Below are 24,884 nucleotides of genomic sequence, written 5' to 3'. Positions count from 1 at the left end.
GTCTCAGGGCGATCAGGACTTCTTCATTCATCTGCTCAGAGATCAGCAGCCGTCTCAAGAGGCTTTTTCTGAAGGTCAGACTTCAGGTGGTGATGGATGGTGTGCGTGTGTGTGCGTGTTTGTGTGTGTGTGTGTGTAGAGAGGTGGTGTTTTACCTAACAAGGGTGACATATTAGTGTTAGACTTACTTGAAGGAAAGCGAAGCAACGTTACTTAAGTAGATTCTACTGTAAAGCAGATAGATCTCTCTCCTCCTGACCTCTACTTCCTGTATTTCTGTGTTTTAATGCTTTGTCTCTATGCCAGTGGACTCACTCATCTCACTATGGCTGTACATGTGCCTTTTATTAAAGATCATGGAACCTGCTTCTGCGTGTCTGAATGTTGGGGGCAAAAAAATAGGCCCAGCTCGGCGAAGGCGTCAGCCCGTATAAATTATGCATTCAGCACCGCAGAGATGAAAGCTAAATTTAATTTTAAGGCCCGGTGTGGATGATGGATATGTTTCATTGAATTTGAAAGGGGGGGGGGAGATATGAATAACTTTGAGTACAAAATGGCTTGTTCAGCTCCTGAACAATAACACATTGGCAGTTATTGCCTGCATGCAAGTGGCTACATCACAGCGAGATGTTAGCTGTCTGAAGACTTAAAAAGAGAGGAGTGCTGTGTGTCTGTGAAAACTAGTTTGATTTCTGGGCTGTAATTAGTTGGGTTCTGATTTGTTTATTTGACTTGATGCTGCAGGAAAAGCACGGGTGTAAAAATAATAAACGACAGCTGAATCCCATTTAGCTGCTTCACATTCAGGGCACTGCTGCTGTGCCACTGATTTACTGGGACACTTGAATAGAGTGGAGGGGCTCTTGCTGCGATTATTTACAAAGCTGAAATAAGTAGTTGTCCGTTTTATTACTTAATTAACAATCTGTATTTGTTTTTAATAATTTTGCTGTTTTCCCACATTCTGAAATGATAACATTTGTCTTCTGTGATTAAGGTAAAAACGAACACTATTCTCTTTTTTTTATTGCACAGGTTTCTAAGAGTAAGTCAGCTGTTGTAAGGCCTGAATAGACAGAATTTACTGTTGAAGATGTGTAATGAGGGTATTTAAACAGGAGGGGGCGCCTAAGTCTTACATTGGGGATCCTTCATTTGCTTAATAGTGTGAAAAATGGTATAATTTGTGCATTGTAAGCTGCTCTTCTTTTACTGCATGATCATTTTAGTCTCCTAGTAACACCAATGCCCTTTTGATCTAAAAGCCAATATCCTGATTGATCATACCAATCAATATGCTTTATGTAAATCCTTTACTTGCTTGCCATCAGTCTCTTATTTCTAAACTCTGGACTTTTCCACAGCGCACTGATCAAGACTGTTTATGTCTGGGTGTGTGGTACGTTTGGCTGTCCTCCTACACTGAGCTTTATTTCCTGGTGTCTTGTCTCATCTCAGCTCCATCTAATGCCATTAGCATGATCATCATCATGACCATCATCATCATCATCATCGAGTTCAGAGGAAACAGAGTCAGGATGATATAGAAATGTGACCTCATCAGTCCAGCCACAGCACTTTATTCTCTTCACACAGTGCATTTGCTTAAAACACAATATATATAATTTAATATCAATATAAAACTCCATTTGTGTATATAAATTATGCATTCAATACAGCAGCTCTTATATATACTTTTAAGCTTTGGTACAGTGGAACATTTATCTCTGTGAGTGCATGTGTGCATACAGCATATCCAGGGGGCATTAGCAGGAAAGGGGGGCAGGAGGTTGTGTGAAAAAAGATGTTTATGTGTTAACCATGTGTGCGTGCGAGCGAGTTCACGCATTGACTAATGTATCAGTGCTCGATCAGTACTGTGCACTCCAGGCAGGCGTGCTGAGGTTAGCGCAGGTAGAAGGTTGGCAGCCGCTGAGGTGGGAGGGCTGGGGCACCACGCAGCAGTAACCAGTCTCCCCACCTACCCCGGTCACAGCTTTACTTTGGGGAAACGACACCGGAACGCCTCCCTGCAGAGAGACAGGGAGAGAAAGAAGCAAAGTTGGTGCTGGGAACAGCTACAAGAAGCATTTAGTGAGAGGGTTTCTTCTCTGGGCTCAAGCAGCTTCAGACTGATGCCCAATGAGACCTTTCTGGTGTTTACCTGAACCATGCTACACTGATGGGAGGCAACCGGTGAGTAGGTGCCCAGAACAGCCTGGGGCTGGGTGTGAGAAGACTGCTGCACCCTCACAGCAGGGGCATAACCTCCTAGAGACACACACACACATATATAAAAAAGAACATTATTAATTATATGATACTGGGATTAATGAAAGAAATTAACCATATAAGACCATTATAAATATTTAAGAACACGTCAGAGGAGATGCAAGATCTGGTTTGAGGCTTCAATACTGCTTTAAGAAACCATAAAAATACACATAGAACATAATTAGTCTTGAATGTGTAGATCAGTGGTTCTCAGAATGTGGTCATTATAAAGAAATTAAGCTGATTGAATATGACTTTCATGGAAAACAAGAGTTTTATTATAGTGAGTGGAGCTATATCCTCTATTTGACACTCATTCATTATTTTGTTTTCTCTTTTTGAGAAGAGCAAATTAAAAATAATATATAATTTGTTCCTCAGTTTTATCTGTGGTAAATTTGGTGGGATGCAGGTTATTTCACTTGGTGCTGCTTGGGAAATTACACTTGCATGTTCTCCATCCTTCACTCAGTCTGGCTGATGGAGTCATTTAAATTTCCTGCCAACTTTATACAATAATTTATTTCGTAAATTGCCGCAGATGACGGGACTGAATTGTGTCTTCTCGCTCTTTGTCACTGTGATGAATAGAAGCAGCAGGAAAAGAGACCGGTTCACTGTGAGACCCTCAGACTACATCTCTGACAGTGTAACGGCCCCCTCCTCTACTGCCACAGCTTGTTTTCTCTCTCTCTCTCACTCACACGCACACAGGAAGAATGTACCTGTTGGCTGAACAGCTTGGCTGTGGACTTGCTGAGTGGGTGAGGCAGGCCTGCATCCATGCTGAGCTGAGGTAGGGTAATAATACACAGGCACCTATAGGACATTTATAAGAGTAGCTTTATTCAGTGTATGATTGTCTGCAATTATTCCTTTAAAATGTCCGTATTTAACTAAGAAGAGACCTGAGATATAAAGCGCTGGTGTATCCTTACCTGAGGTGAGGGCTGGCAGTAGTTGGCAGGGTTGGGAGGAGGGGGAGGAGGATGAAGGGGAGGTGCTGCATAGATGTAACCCTGACTGGAAGGGTAGAGGGGTGGGGCTTCACCCACTGACTGACAGCTCACATGAGCAAACTGTGAGGAGAGCTCTTCAATCTGTAGGTCAAAAGAAAGGAGGTCAATGCGGACAATACTTCAAACGCACAGCAGTGGAGGTGCCGCGCTGCGATACATACTGTAGAGTATGGCTGTGGGGGGGTGACAGGTAACATCTGCGGAGCTGTGTAAGAGACAGAGTACTGAAGCACCTGAGAGAGACACACATATGGAGACAGAGATAAAGGCACAAACAGTGGCATGTGCTTGAGTGTCAGCTAGACCGTATCTTGCATGTAAAGCACATCTTGCTGTGCGTGTGTGCATGTTTGTGTGTGTATGTGTGATACCTGCTGCTGCGGCTGCTGAGGGGGGGAGCCCTGCAGCTGAGTTTGGCTCCTGATTGGCTGTTGATTCTCTGGAGGGTTGTACACAACCGGGGTTCCATCAGGGTTGAGGAAAGGCTGCCCTGAGAGGTCAAAGGTTGGGTATGAAAATGTGCTTGTCTTCTTTAAAATAATATCTGTGTGTGTGTGCGTGTGTGTGTGTGAGCCTCCGTTCGTGTCAATTACCAGTATGTGGGTTCACTAAAATGCTTCCCGGCGGGATCCCATTCTCAATAATGTAGCTGGGTGCCTGCTCCTCCATGATGGGAGGAGACGAGTGAGGACAAGTGGATGGCAGTCTGTACAGAGAGATGGAGCCTGGGAGCGTTCGAAAGAAGAGAGGAGGGAGTTTTATTATAACACCACTTAACAGATACCACATTTCCACACCCCACCTGTCTGTGCTACAGACATAGCGCGCGGCCCCTCGGCGCAGTCTCAGTGACGTTTTGTTCTTCCTGAAGATGTGAAGAAGGCTGGAGGTGTTGTGTGAAAATTTACAGCTATGGTGTGCGAGCGCTCATGGAGTTAAAAATGTTCACACCACAACTTCCACCGCTTTTCGCTAATTAGATGCAACCACTAATTTATAAACAGTGATTTTTCCCAAGTGCGGCAATGGCGCCGATGTCTGCGCATGCAAACGCGAGCGCTCAGGTGCGGATGAACCGACACGTCTCACCCTTTGATGAGTGAATTTACACCTTGAACGTGTGACACAGGAAGTGTCACAAAGTCATTAAATGTTACGCTGAGACGAAGTACAAAAAAAAAAAAAAAAAAGACGCACCTGCACCTCGTGCGTCCCAGACGTTGTTAGCAGGTTGGCGGGTCTTCTGGGCGGCACTTGTCCATTGGTAGGAGGAATCTGACTCTGTGCTGCTCCAAGGTCGGGGGTCGTTGCTATAGCGACAGTCAGTCTCTGTGCTGCTCTGCCTGCTGCTGCCTGTCCAGCTGGAGCCTGAGCTGTCACGGCTCCCCCTGTGAGGCACATCCAGAATTATCCTACCGTCTTATTACCCCATGAGAGGTGCACCATTAAAAAGCCACTGAAATGATCTCTAAAACCTTTCGTTTGTGCCAAGATTCCTAAACCCTGATTCCCACAAACTCATGAAAATAAAATCTGGGTCTTATTCCTGTTTCTGCTGAAAAGCTGTGTGCCAGCCAGGCTGACCAAATTAAGATGATAAATGACTGTGCATCTGTGCCGACGAAGCTCTACCTGAAGAGTTTCCTCCGGGCCTCAGCATCTGGATAGTACTCGTCCACATGCCTGCACACACACACACACACATACACACAGACATATATAAATGTTCTCATCTAAATATAAAAGCTGAAAGGCTGAAATGGAAAAATTGCACTGCAGGCAAGGTTACCTGGTTTCTGCATGGGCGCTCTCTGGGGTGCAGAACGGCTGTAAAAGTATGGCAGAGAAATTAGTGAAAATCCTTTCTGTGCCCGTGCCGCTGTGTCGGTTTTGTCCTCCTTGCTCTCTTTCTCTCACCTCTTTGTTGAAAATGCGCTCCCGTGCTCTTTGGTACTCCTCCTCTCTCTCCTCCACCGACTTGCTTTGCCTCTCTTGGAAAGGGTGGAGACGTCTCTGCTGTGAGGAAGCAAAGAGAGGCCAGGTGAAATCATCAATGGGATCAAAGTCACTTAGGATGGAAATTTCCCAAATGAGCTGCAATATAGGAGGTCAGACAGACCTGGTCATCTGAGCTGTTGTCTCTCTTTAGGATTATTTTCCACTGCTGGATCTCCTCTGTCTTGTCCTTATGCACCTTGTCCACAAAACGCTCCTCGGGTCTTTGACAAAAGAAGTTAGGACTGCTGTTAAGTTTGCACTGAAAAGTAGCGCACTACGGGAGAAATGCACATTGTACTTGCTTACATGCGTGTGCTGCTGGTCCGGTTGATGATGACAGATTTGCCTGTCTGGTCTACATTGTGCTCCATGCCAAAGTAGGCCGCCACCCGATGGACCAGCATGCGGTGGTAGGATGACATGTGAGGGAATTTTTTAAAGGGACTGAGAGAGGGGAAAAACAAAAGGAGAGATACGGGAATAACAGAGGAAGAGGGAAAGCGAGTGGGAAGGTGAAAGTGAAAGAGAAAAGAATAGACTTTAACACTCCAGCGCTATCATAACATATTCACCTAATCTTTAAAACGTGAGTTGTTTTTTTTAAAAGCTCAGTGAAGGTGTCCTTTCACAGACACACACACACCTATTGCTGGTGATGAAGTCAATCATGTCCTGCTCCAGTTTAAGCAGCATCATGCGGTCCCTGGGGTTGCTGTTGAGGGTGTCGACGATAAACTGGTGCAGGTCTATGCCGGTGGAGTCGGTGTACTCCACACTGGACTCTGAGAGCGACACGGGCACAGGCAGGATGTGTTATAAGACAACAAACACAATCCGAAATTACACCGCAATATTAAACACCCCAGGAGAGCCACATGTAAATAGCGGCACAGAGTCCAATTTTATTACATTTTATTTGCTTCCTTCTTTTCTTTCTTTTATGAGATATTTCAGAAAACACACACATACCTTTGGACAGTGAAGGTTTCTTTGGATCTGTGCTGCTCTTCTCCTGCTCTTCCTCTTTACAGGAAGTTCTCCTGTTGTCATGGCAGCTCGATGAGATGTTTGCGTCTGGAGGTGCCTGAAAAAGAAAGAAAGAATAAGTTGAGTGTGGTGGTGATGGTGATGAGGAGAAGGTGGATGATTATGTGTGTACGTGTGTTACCTCGGTTTCTTCAAATGGTGGGCAGTCCTCACAGACAGCTTCAGCACGCACTAACTTTGGTCTAGCCTGAAACACACACAGACACACACACACAAGCAATATTATGAATTCATAGAGTCCAATGCAATCAATATTTTAGAAAGAATGAATAATGTGAGGCAGAATTATTTTAGCTTACCTTGACTTTTTTCTTTGGTTGAACCTGGCTGCACTGTTTCTGCAAGTAAGGATACAATTTATTATAACAGCGTGAACGGGCATCGGTGGAGGGAACGCATAATTTTCAGTGGATCCACGCTTAGTGTTGCTTACCTGCTGCTCGAGCTTCTTAAAGTCACTCTGACACTCCACGCCCTCCTTCTGATTGCACGGGGGCAAGCATGACGTAGGGGAGGGGCAGCTGACGACGTCACATGACGTGACAACGGAGGGCTTTAGGAGGACATCTGTACTTGCTACAACTGCTTCAGTCATCCTTCTAAAACAGAAAAAAAAACAACTTCCACTCTGAGCCTGTTTACCAAGTGGGTGTCTGCATTTGTATATTTTACTGCTATTTAAAGATATTTTGCCTGCATTTGCATGAGTCTCTGTTTCTGTGTGTGTGGGGGCACATTTTTTCTACCTATGTGGAGTTGTTTACTGTTGAGCCTCACAGGTGAATGATGAGGTCATATATCCCATGTTCCCACAGGGCAGCCAGAAACACAATTATCGTCTCCGCCTCTGCTCGCCTCCTCTACTGTTCTTCTCTCTCTCTGCCGGCACTTTACTGGAGAGGGGGAAATAGCCTGAAGAGTTCAAATAACACAGGAGGGGAGGAGAAAAAAACTGTTAGTGGTCATTTAACAGCAGAAACTGCACTACACATTTGACGAACACACTCGGAGCATAAAGCTGCTGGAAATGACATCAAGACGATCAAGTAGCTGAGCTTGTGTGTCTCTGCTTCCAAAATGTTCTCCTGGCGTCACAGTTAATCACTGCCTAACACCAGCGAGCGTTTTACAGTAAACACGCTCGTGTATCGGTGACGGTAACGCGCAGCCCAGTGCTCGGATGCTGCATTTGCTGTGTGTATTTACGTGTGTGCGCGTGTCTGCGTTCGAGCATGTCTGCGAGCTTTTCTTAGAAGCAGCAGCTGTGGAGAGTATCACCCGATCTGGCCCGCTCTGATATTCCTAGAATACCAAGCTGAGTCTCTGATCCCAGTGGTGAGAACATAGCTGAGACCAAAGAGATAGACAGACGGGCACGAGGCAGTGGCATTCCTCCATCATTTCCCAACAGGGCCGAATTCTGCTGTAAGACACAGCTCAAGGGGACACTTACTCCTGTAACACCCGGGACAGAATAACGAGCTCAGAGGATGCAGAGTCCCACAGCGTGCTTATTTAACACCCGACTGGAGATGATGGCAGCCTTTTTTGTTCAAAAAAAAAAAAAAGAAGAGAAGAGAAAAATCATCTGTCAGTCCATGTGCAACCAAAGTGGTGTTTATGCTCCAGTGAAATGAAACACTGTACATGACAGCAAAAGAAAGGGAATTATTCTCAGTATGGCACACAGGAGACTAAACGTGTGTGTTGGTCTAACATTTTACGTACTACTTAAAGAAGGTGAATCATAATGTACTGATGTGTAGTATTGATTATAGTTCCAAACATACTGATATGACCATCTGCTGATATTAGTTTTGATGTCTTAACACAAAGCTGGAAAAAAGCCGCTTCTCTGTCTTGGCGTTGTGATCCTAAGAAAGAAGAAGCACTTCAGAGACACACACACACTCTCAAACGGACATCATTTCAGAGACTCCCCAGCGTGATGTTGGCCAGTTGCTGCTGAACTGTCCTTCAACCAAAACAGACCAGTTTCATGAGCGCTGCCTGAGGCCGACCCTGACCTTGCACCTCGGAGAGGGGAGGGGCGGCGAGCAGTAAACGACATACAATCAAAGACAAACTGAGTATTAAATGAGAGGGAGCAAGCTGCTGTTGAGCTGCGTTATACCTCAACCGTTGAGAGGAGAAATGGAAAGACGGAGCGGGACTGGGGAAGGATATGCACAAGGAAAACAAGACGAATGGAAGGTGCGGGAAGCAGGGGATGAAGAGAGATGAGGAAGCAGTCTGTGGAGACTTTAAAGGTGAAGAGGGGTGACGGGAGGCGATGGAGAGAGAGCGAGAAGAGTGAAGAATTAACGAGGGAGAGGCTCGCCGTGCAGTCTGTCTCCGGGCTTTTCAGCCGACGGCCGTGAAGAGAGGATTTGAGTGGAGCTACCAGGTTTTTTGCGCTGAGCACTGCAGAAAGTGGCCGGCCGCCCGGGGAGAAGGTGTGACACGATCATTAGCGTGTGACGGATGGCAGCGGGAGGCAGGGAGCGCCAGTACCCGCTACATCATCATCCATCTGCTGCTCTCCCCGAAGCCTCCAACCTCGGAGCCACTTACTCACCAGGACACCTTTCTTCTCCAGCCAAAAGCTGCCTGGCTTATACACACTGAGACACAGGCGGACCAGGGGGAAAATGTCCAGAAACTACTTTAGATGGCCACTGTCAGCTAAAGCGGGTTATATTAAGTCCTCAAGCCTGCCGCAGCCATGTTTGTAATTAAGGCCAATGAAGAGAAAGAGAGAAAGAGAGAAAAGAAATCTGCCTTTGAATAGCAGGGCTATAATTACCATGCATCGTTTAACACAGAGATCCACATCATTGCTTGTGTGCTCTTTACACTTGTAGACATTTATCTTTACATTTTACCACCTCCGAGGAATTCATTCGCATCTCTCCATCTCAAGAAAACCTACAAAAAATAAAATAAAAAATAAAAATCCTCGCTGCCTCTGGCCACAGGAGCTGCTGCTGCTGCTTGTGTTTTGTCTCTAAAGGCTGCAGCTGAATCTAAAACAAGATTTCATATGTTTTCTCCCTCAGCCCGGGAGCTCATTAGGAAATGGCTCAGTGACAGACTGAAAATGAGAGAGCAAGTCTCTCTGGTGTTAAAACAATAACTGAGAAATTTCGAGGCAAACTCGCCGCTTTGTTCATCCATAATGTGTACAGCCTCTGCCCCCACAAGCTCCTAATTGGGCTGTTTTTGTTCCCCCTCTTGCATAATATAAAGGTGCCTCTTTTTTTTTGTTTAGACATACAGTATATATTCATTCCAGCTTGCTTGCAGGTTTTTACTTCATCTCCTTGCTGCTGCACCCTCCACTTTAAGACAGTGAGAGATGCATAGGAAACTAGAGTACACATGTGAGATTTAGGTTACAGCACCTGGGCGGCCACAGCAGTCTTATCACTTAAGTATCTTGCGGGTACGACAGCTGCACTGGTCTGCAGCTGAAGTCGAAGGAAAGGCGAGGAAAACACCTACTGTGCATACATGCAGATACAAACACACATACATGCAGCTCATCAGGGAGGAAAGGGCTGGCGATAGAGGGTTAAAACAAACACACACACACATTAAAAAAAAAAGTAGGCTGCAAGAAACAGGTGGCATCTTCATGCACAACTTCGAAGCATCCTGTTGACCCATATAGCGGGACGGGCCGGTGTTTGATAGGGCATGTGCGGTCTACTTTCGGGTTGCGGCTCGCTCTCTCTCTCTCTCGGTCCTGGAAGCTAGAAAGCCGGTGGGAGCGTGTGTCGCATTAAGCTGACACACCGGGGCTATTTTTACACCAGGGGCAGGGAGTGGACCTCCTGCTCCGGGACTTCACCGTGCTGTCAGCGTGAATCGGAAGGATGGCGGATGTAAAGCAGGAGGAATAATGTGGATGTTATAGAGGAGGGGCAACTTAAACTAACATTTGTACACTTAAAAACACACACGAGGAAATAAGAAATATTAATAAAGTGGCGGATATTCCTTTGTTAGAGCATAACGGACCTCTTTACTAAAGTAATAATACGCATATTGAGTTGACAATAAGAGGCTTTTATCGGCGGTTATCAATCCGCGGTGTCGCTAACATTTCCCCCTGTCTCTACAGGGGGAAATGCGGCTGATAGGTGCGCCCCGGGGCGCAGTTAGCTTGTCAGATTACCGGTGTTAGCCGCTGTCAAAAAGGAGAGCCAAATTACAAAACAATGTTCAACCCAAGTAGATGAGTCGGTGTGATTTTTTTTTTTAAGTAAGTGATACAAAGAGGAAACGGAGGTGACATAATAGCATCAAAAGAGAGAGGGGAGCGTCACTGTCTGCCGGCGGAGTGACCGTTAATCGAGCTAACCGCGGAGAAGTACAATTGTTGCCGCGGTGACGGCGTCAGTTAGCTTACCGTGAGCAGGCTGATGTCTTCACTCCCTCCGCGGTGCTTCTGCCGGAGCAGCTTACAAACCGACGGTCCGCCGTACACCCTGCCTCTGCTGATTGTGAGCTCCGTTGCTCCTCCTCCGCCTTTTGCCTATCTCTGTCGGAGCAGAGGAGCAGGGAGGGATGAAGGGAGGGAGAGAGAGAGAGAGAGAGAGAGGAGGGCCGACAGCTCTGAACCCTGAGCCACGCGCCCACACACACGCGCAAGGAATGCACGAGAGCCGGCCCTCCAGCAGCCCACTCATCTCCATCTCGGTCCCTGCGTCTCCCTCGCTGCAGGAGCGGCTGTTTCTCTTTTCAACTCGGCTCAGCCTCCTTTACAACTACCGCAATAATCACTAACTACACTTGAATTCTCTTCTATCGGAGCTAAAAATATGCCTCATGTACCCTGTTACCTCATGTACCCTGTTACCTCATGTAGCCTACTTTGGTTGAGTATTAGCCAGCGTTTTGGGCCAAGCTGCTCCATCACAGCAAGGAAAAAAAGAGATTGTGCTTTTCATATAATTTATTTATAGTTAAGATAACTTACTTCCATTAAAGCTCGTGTAGTCTTAATAATATTATGCTAATAGTACATTTCCAAATAATAGCCATTACTGTGCAAAACTTTTGAGACACTCCTCATTTCTTTTTATTTTGCCAGGGAAATTGGAAACAGGTGCAGGAACTTACTGAAATATGCAAATATACATGTAAATACATTATATAAACCAAACAGAGTTTGTACAGTTCTAACAAGCTTGAAATGCAATATTTGGTGTGACCATCTTTCCTTTTCAACACACGCTAAACTCACTTAAGCAGCTTTCTTGTAATTTCTTTAAGTAGTCATCAGAAATAGTTCTCCAGGCTTCTTAAAGGACATTCAAAGATCTTCTTTGGATGTTTGCTGCCTTTTGTTCTGTTCTCTATCAAGATGATCCCACACTGCAGGCACAGTCCAGTCCAATCCAGTCCAGGCACTGGATTTGATTTGTGATTTGTGACATAGTGCCTAAAGATTTGATTTTAAGGTTGGTCTTTGCTAAGCTTTCTGTCATGTGTAAACACAACACGGCTTCTGATTCATGGTTCAGCATTAGGTAGCTTAATAAACAAGGAAAAAAATGTTTGAAAATGGTCAGGTAGAAGCCCTGGACTCAGTTTGCGTAAAAAATCAGCAAATGTCCAATGAAAAACTCTGGGAGACCTTAAGAAATCCTGCAGAACTATTTCTCAAGACCAGTTTAAAAAAATACAAGAAAGTCTGGCTTTTTGAAACCAAAATATAAAGAACATACAGTGCTGTAATTAAAATAAAGCAATTGCACTCTGCACGCTGTTACAGTTATGGGTGCTCGTATTAAACATCTATGTACATACACAACAACTCTAAAAACTCAATTTTAGGCAGTTTTTTTCTGCTCTTGAATCTGTAGGGGAAAGTATTTTTTAAAGAAAGAGGAAATTCATAGATGATCATTTAGACCTTCTGTTTGCAACTGACAGCCAATTGGAAGAAAGTTGGCCTGGGCGAACAGAAAATAGAGGTATGACATCTTGGTTCATACAGAGGATTAACTGAGGCCCAGTATAAGATGAATAAGGACTACTATGAATAATGCAAAGCTACCATACTGGGGTCTACTGATACAAATGTGGGGCTGGAAATGAGCATAATGGGTCCAGTTTAAGAGAACATTTTAACTGCAGACTCTAAATACGTACTGGATATGCACTGAAAGGAAGTTCACACTGGCAAATGATTTCTTAATAAATGACCCAACATCTCCAAGCATGAGTACAGAACAGATTTGCATAGCAGATCTGGTAGCGTCTCATCTGTCACTTGGAGACTGGCGTTAAGGTGAGGAATGGGGGGGATCTGTTTTTAAATTTGAACTGTGTTACTTGTGCTCTTTATTAAGAAGAAAGTATGAATGTCACTTTCACTTCAGCTTCCAATTTTTTTTTAGCAGTTACATTTAAATATAATTTCATTAATTACAAGCATTAAAACAATTGTGGTATATTATTCAGACTGTATGTTTTAGCTCCTGCAATAACGAGCGTTTACAGTATGTAGGGCAATTTAAATATTCTACACGTACGGTATATGGCCTATGAATTGTGCAGTTAATTAAAAATCTGCCACGGTACAATGTTAGACCATTCAAAACAGCATTTAATTACAGAGACAAGAGCTGCGTGTGCACGGCCTATTGTGTGAGAATAATTAGACAGCCTGTTATATCACACGTTGGTTAGTTTACCTTGATGAATAGCAAATAAATCGCTGCCTCCTTTTTGTTTTCTGTTCAGGAGCCAAAGACTGGAGTATCCTTTACCCAACCATGTCCATTGGGACTAACCATTAGTGCTACTCATGGCATTTACTCAAGTAAAAATGTCAAAAAGTGGGTTGTTACGAGAAAAAAAAGTGAATTCAGACTGATACTTGAATTATTATCAAGAGCATGTACTTTAATCAAAAGTGAGTGTCCGTACTTGGATGATTCAGTCAGATGTTTGAATTCGTTCAAATGGTTTATTCATGAACTATTGATAGTTTTAACCTTTTAACATGATAGCCAGCTGGATGAATTCATATGTTTCCATTCATACAAAATCTTCATTTCATAAAACTAATGGTGTATTTAAAAAAATGGTTATTACTTGAGTTTTACAGAGGACAGCTACACTAACTAGCCACTTAATTAGCTAAACCTGTTAGACTGTTTGTTAACACAAAAAACTAATCAGCCACTCACATCATAGAAACTCATAGTTTCGAACTGGTCATCTACTGGGATTTTCTCACACAACCATCTCTACAATGGTCTGAAAAAGGGAAAATATCCAGTTCTCAGGGTGAACATGCCTTGTTGATATCAGAGGTCAGAGCTGCTTCAAGCTGATAGGAAGGCAACAAGAAGTCAAAATAACCCAAGTAACCACTTGGTACAACCGAGGTATCCATCTGCAACATTAAGATGGGAGGGTCAGAATTGGCAGTAAGCACCATGAAAGCATTGATCCATCCATTTCCATCAATAGTTCAAGCTGCTGGCGGTGGTACAATTGTGTGGAGGATATTTTCTTGGCACACCCTGGACCCCTTGTGCCAACTGAGTGTAATTTAAATGCCACAGCCTACCTGAGTATTGTTGCAGACTTTGTCCATCCCTTTATGACCGCAGTGTACCCGTCGTCTGTTGGCCGCTTGCAGCAGGTTAACAAACCATGTCACAAAGCTCAGATCATCTCAAACTGATTTTTTGAACCAGTGAGTTCATTGTACTCAAATGGCCTCCAGAGTCACCAGATCTCAATCTAATAGAGATTCTGCAGACACGTGACATTAACTTGTCTGACTGTTGCACTTTTAGACGTATAACAATCCTGACATGTCAAGTGAGTGAAAAACCTAATAAACATGATGTAGATGAGATAAACTATGGCAACTACAAGTAAAGAAACATTTCACATTATTATTTATGCATTTAAAAGTTCACCTGTGTTTAGTGTAAGTGTTTTAAAACCACCTTTGCACTTTTCCCCAGGTATGTCTGTTTTGTCAACTGCAAATTACAATAAATATGAATATAACATGTCCAAATGAGCTGAACCTGCCGCTGAAAACCAACCCCTAGTTATATTTGTGTATTTATAATGAAATGGTTTGGCCATCACAGCAGATATGACCTTAGAGGCCTTAGCTGCAGGAGGCTTGTATACTTTATCAACATGTCAGTGTGCGCTAACCACAGAGGACCTTTCAGGCTGACTCATCTCCTTCTAAGGTTTCACCACAAGATACGCAAGTTAAAAGGTATCTTTTTACGTGGATGACATCTAGCTTTATATCACACCCAGGTCTGTTTTAGTGATACTGAGGTCATCTTTGCAAACATAATGAACTGGGGGAATGACCCCGCCTGCTAGTTTCCCAGGACAAAAAAAGAGTCCCTGAGTTCCCCTGTCAAACACCCTGTATTTTTCGTGCTGCGTGAACCGATTGATAATTTGTAGAGCTCATGAATGAAAATTCATTAGGAAATTACAATCTGTAAACTCACAAAGGACTGAAATGAAAAGCTCTTCAAATTAGACTGAGGAGTTTTGGTCTTAAAGGTATTTTCCCACCTTATAAGGTTGAAAATAACTACAGTACACCCCGTGATTCAGCATATTTAATCACCTTTAGCAGCGACAACTTGAAGTAATCATTTTCTGCATGGCTTGATGCATGCTCAATCATCCAGGAAAGGTTGATTCTGTTCATCTGTTCAGTGCGAGAAACGTTTCGTCACGTTTCGTCACTCACCCAAGTAGGGCTGCTCGATTATGGCAAAAATGATAATCACGATTATTTTCACTGAAATTGAGATCTCGATTATTTGACGATATTTATTTAACCCTTTAAGACCTACCATAGAACCAAGTCCGCCAGAGCTTATATTATTTTTTTACATGTTGTAGTGCCATTTGTGGGAGCATTTCAAGTTGCTATACAACTGTTATAGCCCATATTTTAATAATATGTATGCATTATGTCCATAGTAACTACATAAATTGCAAAAAAGTTGCAATAAACTACAAAAAAATTGAAAATCGGTTTTGTTTTTTTACATATATTTCTACTTGGAGAAATTTAAGAGGTTTATCCCTCAAAACTTTAAATACAAAAAAGTTGCAAAAAATAGTTTACAACAACAGGAAATTTATTTTGAGTGTCTTCATAGTTTTATTTTGGAGATACACCAATTTTTATATACACTGCAGGAAAAACGAAAAAACAATCCTATGATGCAAATTTGCAAAGAAAACAGAAGGTGCATCAAAATAAACGATTTCCAGCAGTGCAATTCGAGTTCTAAGCATCCCAGAAACTATTCAGAAAAGTCAAACATGACCAGTATAGGCTTTTAAGGCCTACAAGTAAAAAACTACATTTCCGCGAAAATGACGTCACTTCCGGTTTCGGGGAGGAAATGGCCGACATGTGATAGTTCGTGCTGACGTCTGATTCACTGTGGGAAGTGTTACGAACAGCTGATGGATCGGCAAAGCGTGTTTCTGGAATATTATGTTTTTGTTCCTGCAAGCGCTTTCTATGCAGTTTTTGCAAAGCTATATGTGGAAGGAAACCGTGACCGAGGACAAGCTGATGGCATCAGATGTAAGTACAACTCCTCCGGTTTCATATGCAAAACAAATTATTGCGCTAGCTTACACGGTTCAGGTTCTACAGGGATTTAAAAATAGTTACACAAAACGGAGTGTGCTGCTCTGACCGGCTTCAATGACTTTAAAAAATAATATAAAATAGTGTGCAACACCACTGAAGTTTTTTTTTTTTTAACTCTCTTTTCAACCAACGGCAGTCACTCTCCAAATAACTTCTGCTTAGCTTTCCGAGCTTCCCTCGGGTCCTCTTAATCAGCGTCTCCAACCTTTTTTGCGCCACGGACCGGCCGACAATATTTTCACGGACCGGCCTTTAAGGTGTCGCGGATAAATGAGGGAGGGGCTAATAATCGGCTCAGTCATTTTTAATGATCGTTGAAAGCCCAGATCGTAATCGTGATTAAAATTCGATTAATTGAGCAGCCTACACCCAAGTGACTTCTTCAGTCTTAGCTGACTGCAGGTTTCCCCAACCTTTAAACCAGTACATTGCACAATGACTGAAACTAGCGCCACTGAATGAACAATGGGCTGTAAAGTCAGTTCCTTGATCATTAATATGCAAATTCTCATGACCATTGATAAACAACTACTGATCAAAGCCCATGTTATCAGTAGCTTCAGTTCATTGAGGTCTGTGTGCATTGATTTATCCACAGCTATCTTAAAATCCCGCCACATCATTTTATTTGAGCCACTGCAACCTCTTGATTCTTACCTTTTTCTGTCATTCTGTTGCAGACGAGTAGCCGTGCAGCTTGTGTGCAAAGATCATTGTTCTGTTGCGTTACTCACTTGGGGTCAAGCGTCAGCTGTCAAACAGATGGCCTCACGTTTGACTCTATAACACTTTTATACAGAGTTCATGGTGATTCAAGCTGCCCAAGTGCAGTGGCTGCAAATCAAGCCCAAACCATCACCCCTCCACCACCGTGCTAGCCTTAGACATGAAGTGTTTCTCCATTATGGCCAGACTTCTCCACTTCTCCATCTTCTCCATTCAAACGACATTGTTCCAGAGGTCTTGCGGTTTTTTCAGATGCAACTTTGCAAACCTAAGCTGTGCTACTACTTTCTTTTTAGAGAGAAAATCATTTCTCCTGGCAACTCTCCAAGCCATACTGTACTGGCATGACCTTTAACATTTAACATGCTAACTGAGGCCTGTAGAGCACGAGATGTAGCTCTTGGGACTTTTTTGACACTGAGCTTGGGGGAATTTACGGGGATGCCCACTCCTGGGAAGAGTGTGGCATTGTGGTAACACACACCTGAATGCTCCAGACCAGCAAACTGCCACAACATGAGCTTTTATAGAGGTGCTCATACTCTCTGATGATCACTTAATCAAGTGGATTTAATTAGCAGCACCTGGTTGATAGTTCCCCTGCCTTCTTACGGAAGTATTTAATGTCTCACCGCAAAAAATCCTTCAAAATCTTTCTTTTAACATGAGTGTAGATGTGTTTTTGTTTGGGACTAGACTCAATAAGATAACCATCTGCACTAACACCCTGTTATAATGTGGTTGACCACCTCTTCTTGCTACTATAAATGTTTTGACCCTTGTGGTCTTGCTGATACATTCTAGATTCTTGATGCATTCCTCATCATTAGAAATTATTCTGTGGTAATGGTGTTAACATACACAGCTCTACACTTCTCTATGATCTCCCAGCAGTGAATATGAACTGAACTGGTGCATATGGTCGATATCACTTATGAACTTTTTTTTCCTCCTTTGCCCTGCTGGAAGAGAAATGTGGACTTCCTGCACACTGGAATAACATGTTCATCTTCCTGTGCACATCCATGCAGCTAATTTTAGAAAGAGATTCATCTTTCGGGGTTTTTTGTTGTTGTTGTTGTTGTTGTTTTTTATGCATCTTATCTCACAGGTCCTGTTGAAAAAGCAATCAGGACCAAATGGAAGAATCAACTGAAAACACAGATCCGTGCGAAGATGGGATTATGGAGTCCTGAGTCTGCTCGTTCGCTTTCCATTAATTCTAGTCTCTTTCAGTTCAAAGTCATTCACAGACTCCATTATTCAAAGAGAAAATTACACAAGTAGATCCCTCGGTCCGATATGTGATAAATGTAGCTCGGAGGATAAAAAAAAAATACTTCACAGCTTTGTCCTGAAATAGAAAATTACTGGTCTGAACTTTTTAAACGCATTATCTGAAGCCATCGCTGCTGAGCCGATCTCTATGTTATTATTTGGGAGAGTCTCTGAGCTGAATTAAACAGCAAGTTCCCTCTTAACACATAATCACAGGTAAGGAGAGTATTCAGAACACAGAGGAGGTTCCCACAAATGATGGCGCTGTTAATCAATAAGAATTAACTTTGATACTATTAATCCATCACTGGTGGGAAGAGAATTTAAGTGGAATTTTTATTCTTTTGATTTTTATTAATAATCTGAATAATGTGCCACTTCAAAAATATATATAACCATGCCCACGTCTAATTAACAAAAAGTAGTGTATTTACTTTGTTTGATATCTAGATTCAGTATGGCCTCTGTGATGTTTTGCTTACAGTACAGATGATAGACTACACTTACTGAAGAACTGTGGGGGCAAAAGAGAAGTTTAGACTCACAGTTACAACCACAAGCTACAGAAATGACTGTGCAAGAGCCTCAGGATGTGCGTCATATGAAAGCTAGCAGGCATTCAAACACTCTTACACATCTATACAGGTCTGTCATATTTGCATGTCACTTTGATGACACAGAGAGAATGACTTTACATTAGAATTTAAGGTCAGTTTTTTTGTCCACTTCAAGATTTCATCCACAGACAGCTGGTGTGTGTATCATCTAAAATTTGCTTTGTAAACGAGCCTGGCAGGCACGCGCACACACACATATAGAGCCACACACCTGCTGCTTACTGCTATGTCTGGCAGTGTGGCTGGCATGTGTGCTCGTTTCCCGTCATGCACGCATGGAAATACCTCAGTTGTGTTTTGTTATATAAACTCATTAGAAAATGCACAGCTGACTGTGCGTGTCAGGCAGTGAGATCAGTTCCTGTGTTTTCACTAAGGTGAAGAAGTGTCATTAGGGCCTTACTGGAAACGGGTAAGAGTGTGGGTGGCCCTGACCAGAGGGAGGGCGTGGAAGGACACGTGAAGTAAGTTACTCATAATAACAATTCATCATATATATATATATATATATATATATATGGGAGAGCGGGGTAAGTTGTCACACGGGTAAGTTGTCACACTGTTCATAACTCCAACACTAGAGGCTCTATCTCAAAAATGAAATAGCCACTTTGTGTGACTTCTTCTTCTATAGTCAACCTCCTGTTCACATGTAGTCAAGACTGCTCTAATCTGAGGTGAGCACATCTTTTTTATTTTTTTGACCTAAAAGGAAAAATAAATCACTTTAAATTTTCGTCAGTACAACTTTGTTAGGTATAGATGTTACAAATTATAATTTTACACAAAATAGAGGAGACATTAACGTGTCTTTTGATACTTCAGCTGATGTGCTATGTTGAGCTAACCCTGACATTTAGCCAAAATTAGCATAAATGTCAGTTTGGGGCAAGTTGTCTCATTAACTTTGGGGCAAGTCGTCACATGTGACAACTTGCCCCAGTACAAATAAATGCTCCAAAAAATTGATATTGTAATTCATTTGTATTTGTAATAAGGTTTTTGAAGAAAGGAAGGAGAGGCAGGAATTAAGGAAGGAAGGAAGAAAGTAAGATGGTTCGAAATTATCAACGAAAGACAGAGCGTGGCAGAACACCACCTGACATTATGTTAAAGGCAGTCAGGCAGGTAAAGATGCAGAACAAATCAATCAGAAGTACAGCAAAGGATTTTGACATAAATTACCGTACTCTAACTCGGTATTGTCAAAAGATTACCAGAGAAGAAATTGAAAGTCAGACAGCCATGCCAACAACAATGGTTGGTTATACAACGCCAAGGAAGATTTTTTCCCCTGATTTGGAAAAGCAGCTTGTTGAATATATTACTAGGTCAGCTGACATTTATTTTGGTCTGTCACCAAGTGAGGTCAGAAAGCTTGCCTACCAGTTTGCTGTGGCACACGAACTGAAGTTTGTGCCTTTGTGGGCAGAAAAAGAAAAGGCCAGCAAAGAGTGGTTTACAGGCTTTTTAAAGCAGCATACAACATTGTCACTGAGAAAGCCAGAAGCAACTAGCCTTGCCAGGGCAAGTAGCTTCAACAGAGAGAATGTCAATGCTTTCTTTGACAACTTAGAGAAAGTGTTATGCAAATATGAGTTTGGACCAGGAGACATTTGGAATGTTGATGAAACTGGGGTCACCACTGTACATAAACCAGACAAAGTGTTGGCCAGACGTGGATTCAAACAAGTAGGGTCATTGACCTCTGCTGAAAGGGGAACCCTTGTCACACTGGCCTGTGCTGTCTCAGCCATAGGGAATAGTTTACCTCCATACTTTATTTTCCCACGTGTCCACTTCCATGACCATTTCCTGATCAACGGGCCACCCGGCAGCAAAGGAGGGGCAAATTCCTCTGGATGGATGAAAGACACACACTTTGTTGACTTCCTGCAACATTTCAATGAACATACAAAGTGTTCAAAGGAGAAGCCCTGTTTACTCCTTTTGGACAACCACGAGTCTCATCTGTCCATTGATGGACTCAATTATGCCAAAGAAAATGGCATAATCATGCTGTCATTCCCACCGCACTGCTCACATCGGCTCCAACCATTAGACAGGTCTGTCTACGGGCCACTAAAGAGGCACATCAACAGCACGTGTGATGCCTGGATGAGGAACAACCCTGGGAAGACAATGTCTATTTATGACATTCCTGGGATTGTGGCAATTGCATATCCTCTGGCTGCAACCCCATTGAACATTCAGGCTGGTTTTAGGGTGGCTGGGATTCAACCTTACAACAGAAATGTATTTCTGGAAGCCGAGTTTGCACCATCCTACATCACAGATCGCCCTATTCCGGACCCTGCCCTGCCAGGCTCCAGCACCAACTCTGCACTGCCAGGCCCCAGCACCAACTCTGACCTGCCAGGCCCCAGCACTACCTCTGCACTGCCAGGCCCCAGCACTACCTCTGCACTGCCAGGCCCCAGCACTACCTCTGCACTGCCAGGCCCCAGCACCAACTCTGCACTGCTAGGCCCCAGCACCAACTCTGAACTGCCAAGCTCCAGCACCATCTCTATCACGAGCTCACCCTTACCCAGCACTGCAATTACTGACAGCGGACTACCAACTCCAGAGGACATCCGGCCATATCCAAAAGCTGGCCGCCGAAAACCATCCAGCAAAGGAAGAAAACAACGCAAATCAGCAATTCTAACCGACACGCCAGTGAAGCAGCAACTAGAAAAAGAAAAGAATAAGGCTGAATCTAGCAAAAAGCTGTTTCAAAAGAGAGGGACGCGAGGGGGGGAAACATCTGGACCTATGAAGAACAACGCAGCTAAAAGAAGAAAAATAATTCAAGAGTCATCATCAGATGATGAAGAGTGCTTCTGCCTTGTCTGTGTGGAGCCATTTTCAAACAGTTGTCCAAAAGAGACCTGGGTAAAATGCGTAAAATGCAACTAATGGGCCCATGATGCTTGCACCTCAGGCCAGGCAATTTATGTGTGCCAGAATTGTGACTCTGAAGTTGAGTCTGATTAATCAGAAATAGGGCATCTGTTTTGTTCAGAGGATAAACATGTTAAGTAAAGCAAGTTATTTGCAGCATTCCATTCATTTATGATGGATTTATGTGCAAGCCAGAGAACATTTGAGTTTAAAGTTCAAACTAAAGTTTTCTTTCTACTTAATGTTTTGATTAAAATGTGTATTGGATTGAAATAATTGTTTTTTTCCAAATTCTCTTGGCATAATTGTTCAAATTTCCAGTTTTGGTTTGAATTTAACAATTAAAATCAATAATCACAATTAAGTATTCGTGTTCTTATTTTAAGATAATCTAGTGTGACAACTTACCTGCCGATGGGGCAAATTGTCACAAGTACACATTCTCCATTCAACAGTCTACAACTCCGTAATGAGATAAGATATGAAAATGTAATGAATACATCATATGTGCCCGAGACTTCCTTCTTTCATTTGGTGAAACATTTATTACGTTGTGATGTATGGTGCTCAGTAAGAGTTAGTCAGTGTGAAAAGTGTGACAACTTACCCCGCTCTCCCCTATATATATAAAATTAGATTAAAAAACATGCACCTTTACAGTGTGTCTTGTAAATTAACAGTGATTCCATAATTAAAGAGAAAATACCCGCAAAAATTAAGTTTACTTGAATACTTTGGTGTAAGTTGCCCAGATAGAAGATAAAGAGATGTCTCTTAACATAATGGAAACACACATCACTTGCCTTTACTCAAAGACATCTTTGAAGAGAGACACTGCTGTGGTTACTCAAAATAAAGCACAAAGAAAGTGTGCTGCGTGCAGTTTAATGTAGAAAACGATTTTCTTTCTGCTGAACTACAGCTGCCAGCCAAGGAAGCGTGCAGCTAACTAACATTAGAGCTCAGCCGAGCAGGACGCCATTAATGTGTACACCCTGATATGCTGTCACAAGCATGAGTCTCTCTAAGACGCTTTCATCTGCAGAGTGACACGGTTGGATGATGTTAGTCAGCCAGCAGATGTACCGCAATGACTGGAAATAAACAGAAGAAATTAGCTAGATTGTTTCAGTAGTCACATGCAGTGCATGCAGGCCCCTTAAAATCTGCTAAGTAACAAATTACATATTACACAAAGTCTTTTTATTTCATGGACCACATAAACCCCTAGTTTGATCTGAAGTGGGCTGGATGAGTAAAAGTATTACCTCATACCCCACAAAACCATATGCAAATTTGGCTTTCTTTTAGCGTAGAGGAGTTTAAATCCACTTTTTCTTCTTCTTTTCTTAATTTTTAGCTTTTATTGTAACAGGACAGTGAAGAAAAGACAGAAAACCTGGGAGAAAGAGCAGGTGGAAGGCACCGTAAATGGCCTTTGCACAAGCCCCACGGTGTATGGGTCCCCTTCTCAACCCAGAGAGTCAAACTGGAGCCCAGCTACACATTTAATAAATGTCTATTTATAAAACTGATGACAAGTCTCAGTTGGTCCAGTTGATAAAGAAACACTCCTGCAGTACATCAAAGAAATCCATCAACACAACTCGTTGGGCTTACGCGTCAGGAAACAAGTAAATAAAATTACAGAAAAGGTGCTGACAGATCATTTTCCGAACTTCTAGTCATTAAAAAACGGTACATTCCTGTTAATTCACTAAAAGTGTCCAATTTTTTTGTTTTTTACTCAGTACACGCCATGAAAACAGATAATTATTTTGTGAATACAGCAAAAACAGGAAATGTTTTGCCTTTTGGGGGCAGATTTATTCAGATTCAGATAACTTTCATTGATGCACTGCGAACTGGGTTTTGGCATAAAAAAGATACAAAGAGCGCACAGTGACAAGACTACATGTAAGAAGTTGGAGTTCCCTTCTCCAGCAGCAAACTATAGGGAGGAGAATATTTAAATCAAACGCGCACACCAATTAACAAATATTTGTGACACGCAACTTACTGCTAACTGCAGGTAAAGGTATGCCTTATTTTTTGAGCTTGCTATTGAAATGAACCGACAGCACCCGTTTTTAGAAAACAGCGCAATCATCATCAAGGAAAGGTTGTGAGCACAACAACCAGTTTTTTAAAAAAGTCGTATTTTCTGTGACTGAATGGTTTGTATTACACTTTGGTGTTTGATGTTGGTTTTTATGATTCTTTTGTCAGCATGATGATTGTAAAACAATTAAAGCTCTGACATCTTTTGCTCTCCTTTCAAATTTTCATATTTTCCAAAGCCTTCTATGTGCTGTAAGGGACCAGATTTAAATCTTTGGCGAGCCGGCTCTGGTCCCCAGTCCATATGTTTGCCAGCCCTGCCACAGAACAGAAACTATATATATAAATAGAAAACCATCCTACATGTTGCAGGGTTGGTGTTTGAACTTTTCTTCCTAAATCTCAGCTTTTTGCCTATTGCACAATATACGTGTTAAGCAGTGAATTGTTGCTTTTACACTTCTGTTTTCGTACTGATTTCATGATTAATTTAAACAGTGTTAATTAGTGATTCTCAGAAGTGCTGCTAGGTAGATATCTGCAGGTTCAGACACAGCCGGTTTCCCATCTTAAAGCCTCACTGAGCTCTAACTTTATAAGAGTTCACATTTATTGCCCAGAAAGTCGAGCTCTTCTTGTTACCTAGTAAGCAGAGTTTTATAAAGCTTTGGCTACTATAAATAGGAGGCCATGGCTTCTTCTTTTTTCTTTTTTTTAACCATTGCGTCACATGATAGCAGCAACCAGTGCTTATGAATGTACCCATGTAGATAAAGTCATATCCTTTGATTGTCAGTGTGCGTAAATGTCTGTGTGTGCATGTGTGTACAAGAGATCGAGTGACACCTCAACAAGTGAAGCTCATAAATATTAATAGGGGCCTCATGAATATTCAGCTGGCAGCCTATGAATATTTAAACTATGATGGAGCATGTGGCCGTGCGACTAGACATCCACAGACAAGAAACAGAAAAATAGACCTCCTCTCCTTTTGCTTCCCAACCTCAGTGGGATGCGGCTTTTCTTTAAGGGCTCATTCATTCTAATCAAGACAACATAATTTTCATGATTTCGTTTTCATGTGAACTATGGCTCAGGGTAAGAGTAATGATCATCAGGATGCTTTGCAGCACACCACCAGCTCCTGTTTCCAAATGAGGCAAACCTGCTGAGTGGAGGCTTACCGATTCAAACCCTGCAAACTGTCCACATTATAAAGATGAGATAAAAATAAAGATACATTCTGCAGATGAATAATGATAGTATGCA

At 42.6% G+C, this 24,884-nt stretch overlaps 1 protein-coding gene across 5 annotated transcripts; it reads right to left on the bottom strand.

Annotated features, from left to right (window-relative positions):
- Positions 1–1,542: 1,542 nt before the first annotated feature.
- Positions 1,543–11,004, bottom strand: arpp21 (cAMP-regulated phosphoprotein, 21). 5 transcript variants are annotated; one of them, XM_085445216.1, is made up of 20 exons: positions 10,756–11,002; positions 7,088–7,253; positions 6,775–6,940; positions 6,641–6,679; positions 6,463–6,528; positions 6,264–6,378; positions 5,938–6,076; positions 5,601–5,738; positions 5,416–5,515; positions 5,214–5,309; positions 5,086–5,123; positions 4,929–4,979; positions 4,494–4,684; positions 3,890–4,021; positions 3,668–3,786; positions 3,458–3,529; positions 3,216–3,377; positions 3,003–3,096; positions 2,168–2,274; positions 1,543–2,033 (listed from the first exon to the last, which is right to left on the bottom strand). In XM_085445216.1, the coding sequence occupies exons 3-20, from the start codon at positions 6,934–6,936 to the stop codon at positions 1,875–1,877; spliced, it is 1,980 nt and encodes a 659-aa protein (XP_085301342.1). In that variant the 5' UTR covers positions 6,937–6,940; positions 7,088–7,253; positions 10,756–11,002; the 3' UTR covers positions 1,543–1,874. The 5 variants fall into 5 exon arrangements, with proteins under 5 accessions (XP_085301342.1, XP_085301341.1, XP_085301337.1 ...); XM_085445215.1 differs by having other exon boundaries at positions 5,214–5,312; positions 10,756–11,001; XM_085445211.1 differs by having other exon boundaries at positions 5,086–5,309; positions 10,756–11,004.
- Positions 11,005–24,884: the final 13,880 nt, after the last annotated feature.

Source organism: Copadichromis virginalis, linkage group LG22 (assembly GCF_057382275.1).
Source record: "Copadichromis virginalis isolate Kocher_CV1m ecotype Utaka linkage group LG22, C_Virginalis_male_GT1.1, whole genome shotgun sequence".
In the NCBI taxonomy this organism is placed as follows: Eukaryota; Metazoa; Chordata; class Actinopteri; order Cichliformes; family Cichlidae; genus Copadichromis; species Copadichromis virginalis.
This window is presented reverse-complemented; position numbering and strand designations above follow the sequence as displayed.

Coding starts and splice junctions, on each gene's coding strand:
- arpp21 (XM_085445211.1), bottom strand. CDS start 6,936: ATGACTGAAGCAGTTGTAGCAAGTACAGATGTCCTCCTAAAGCCCTCC. Junction 6,680..6,774: donor TTAAGAAGCTCGAGCAGCAG/GTAAGCAACACT, acceptor CCTTACTTGCAG/AAACAGTGCAGCCAGGTTCA. Junction 5,516..5,600: donor CGGACCAGCAGCACACGCAT/GTAAGCAAGTAC, acceptor CTTTTGTCAAAG/ACCCGAGGAGCGTTTTGTGG.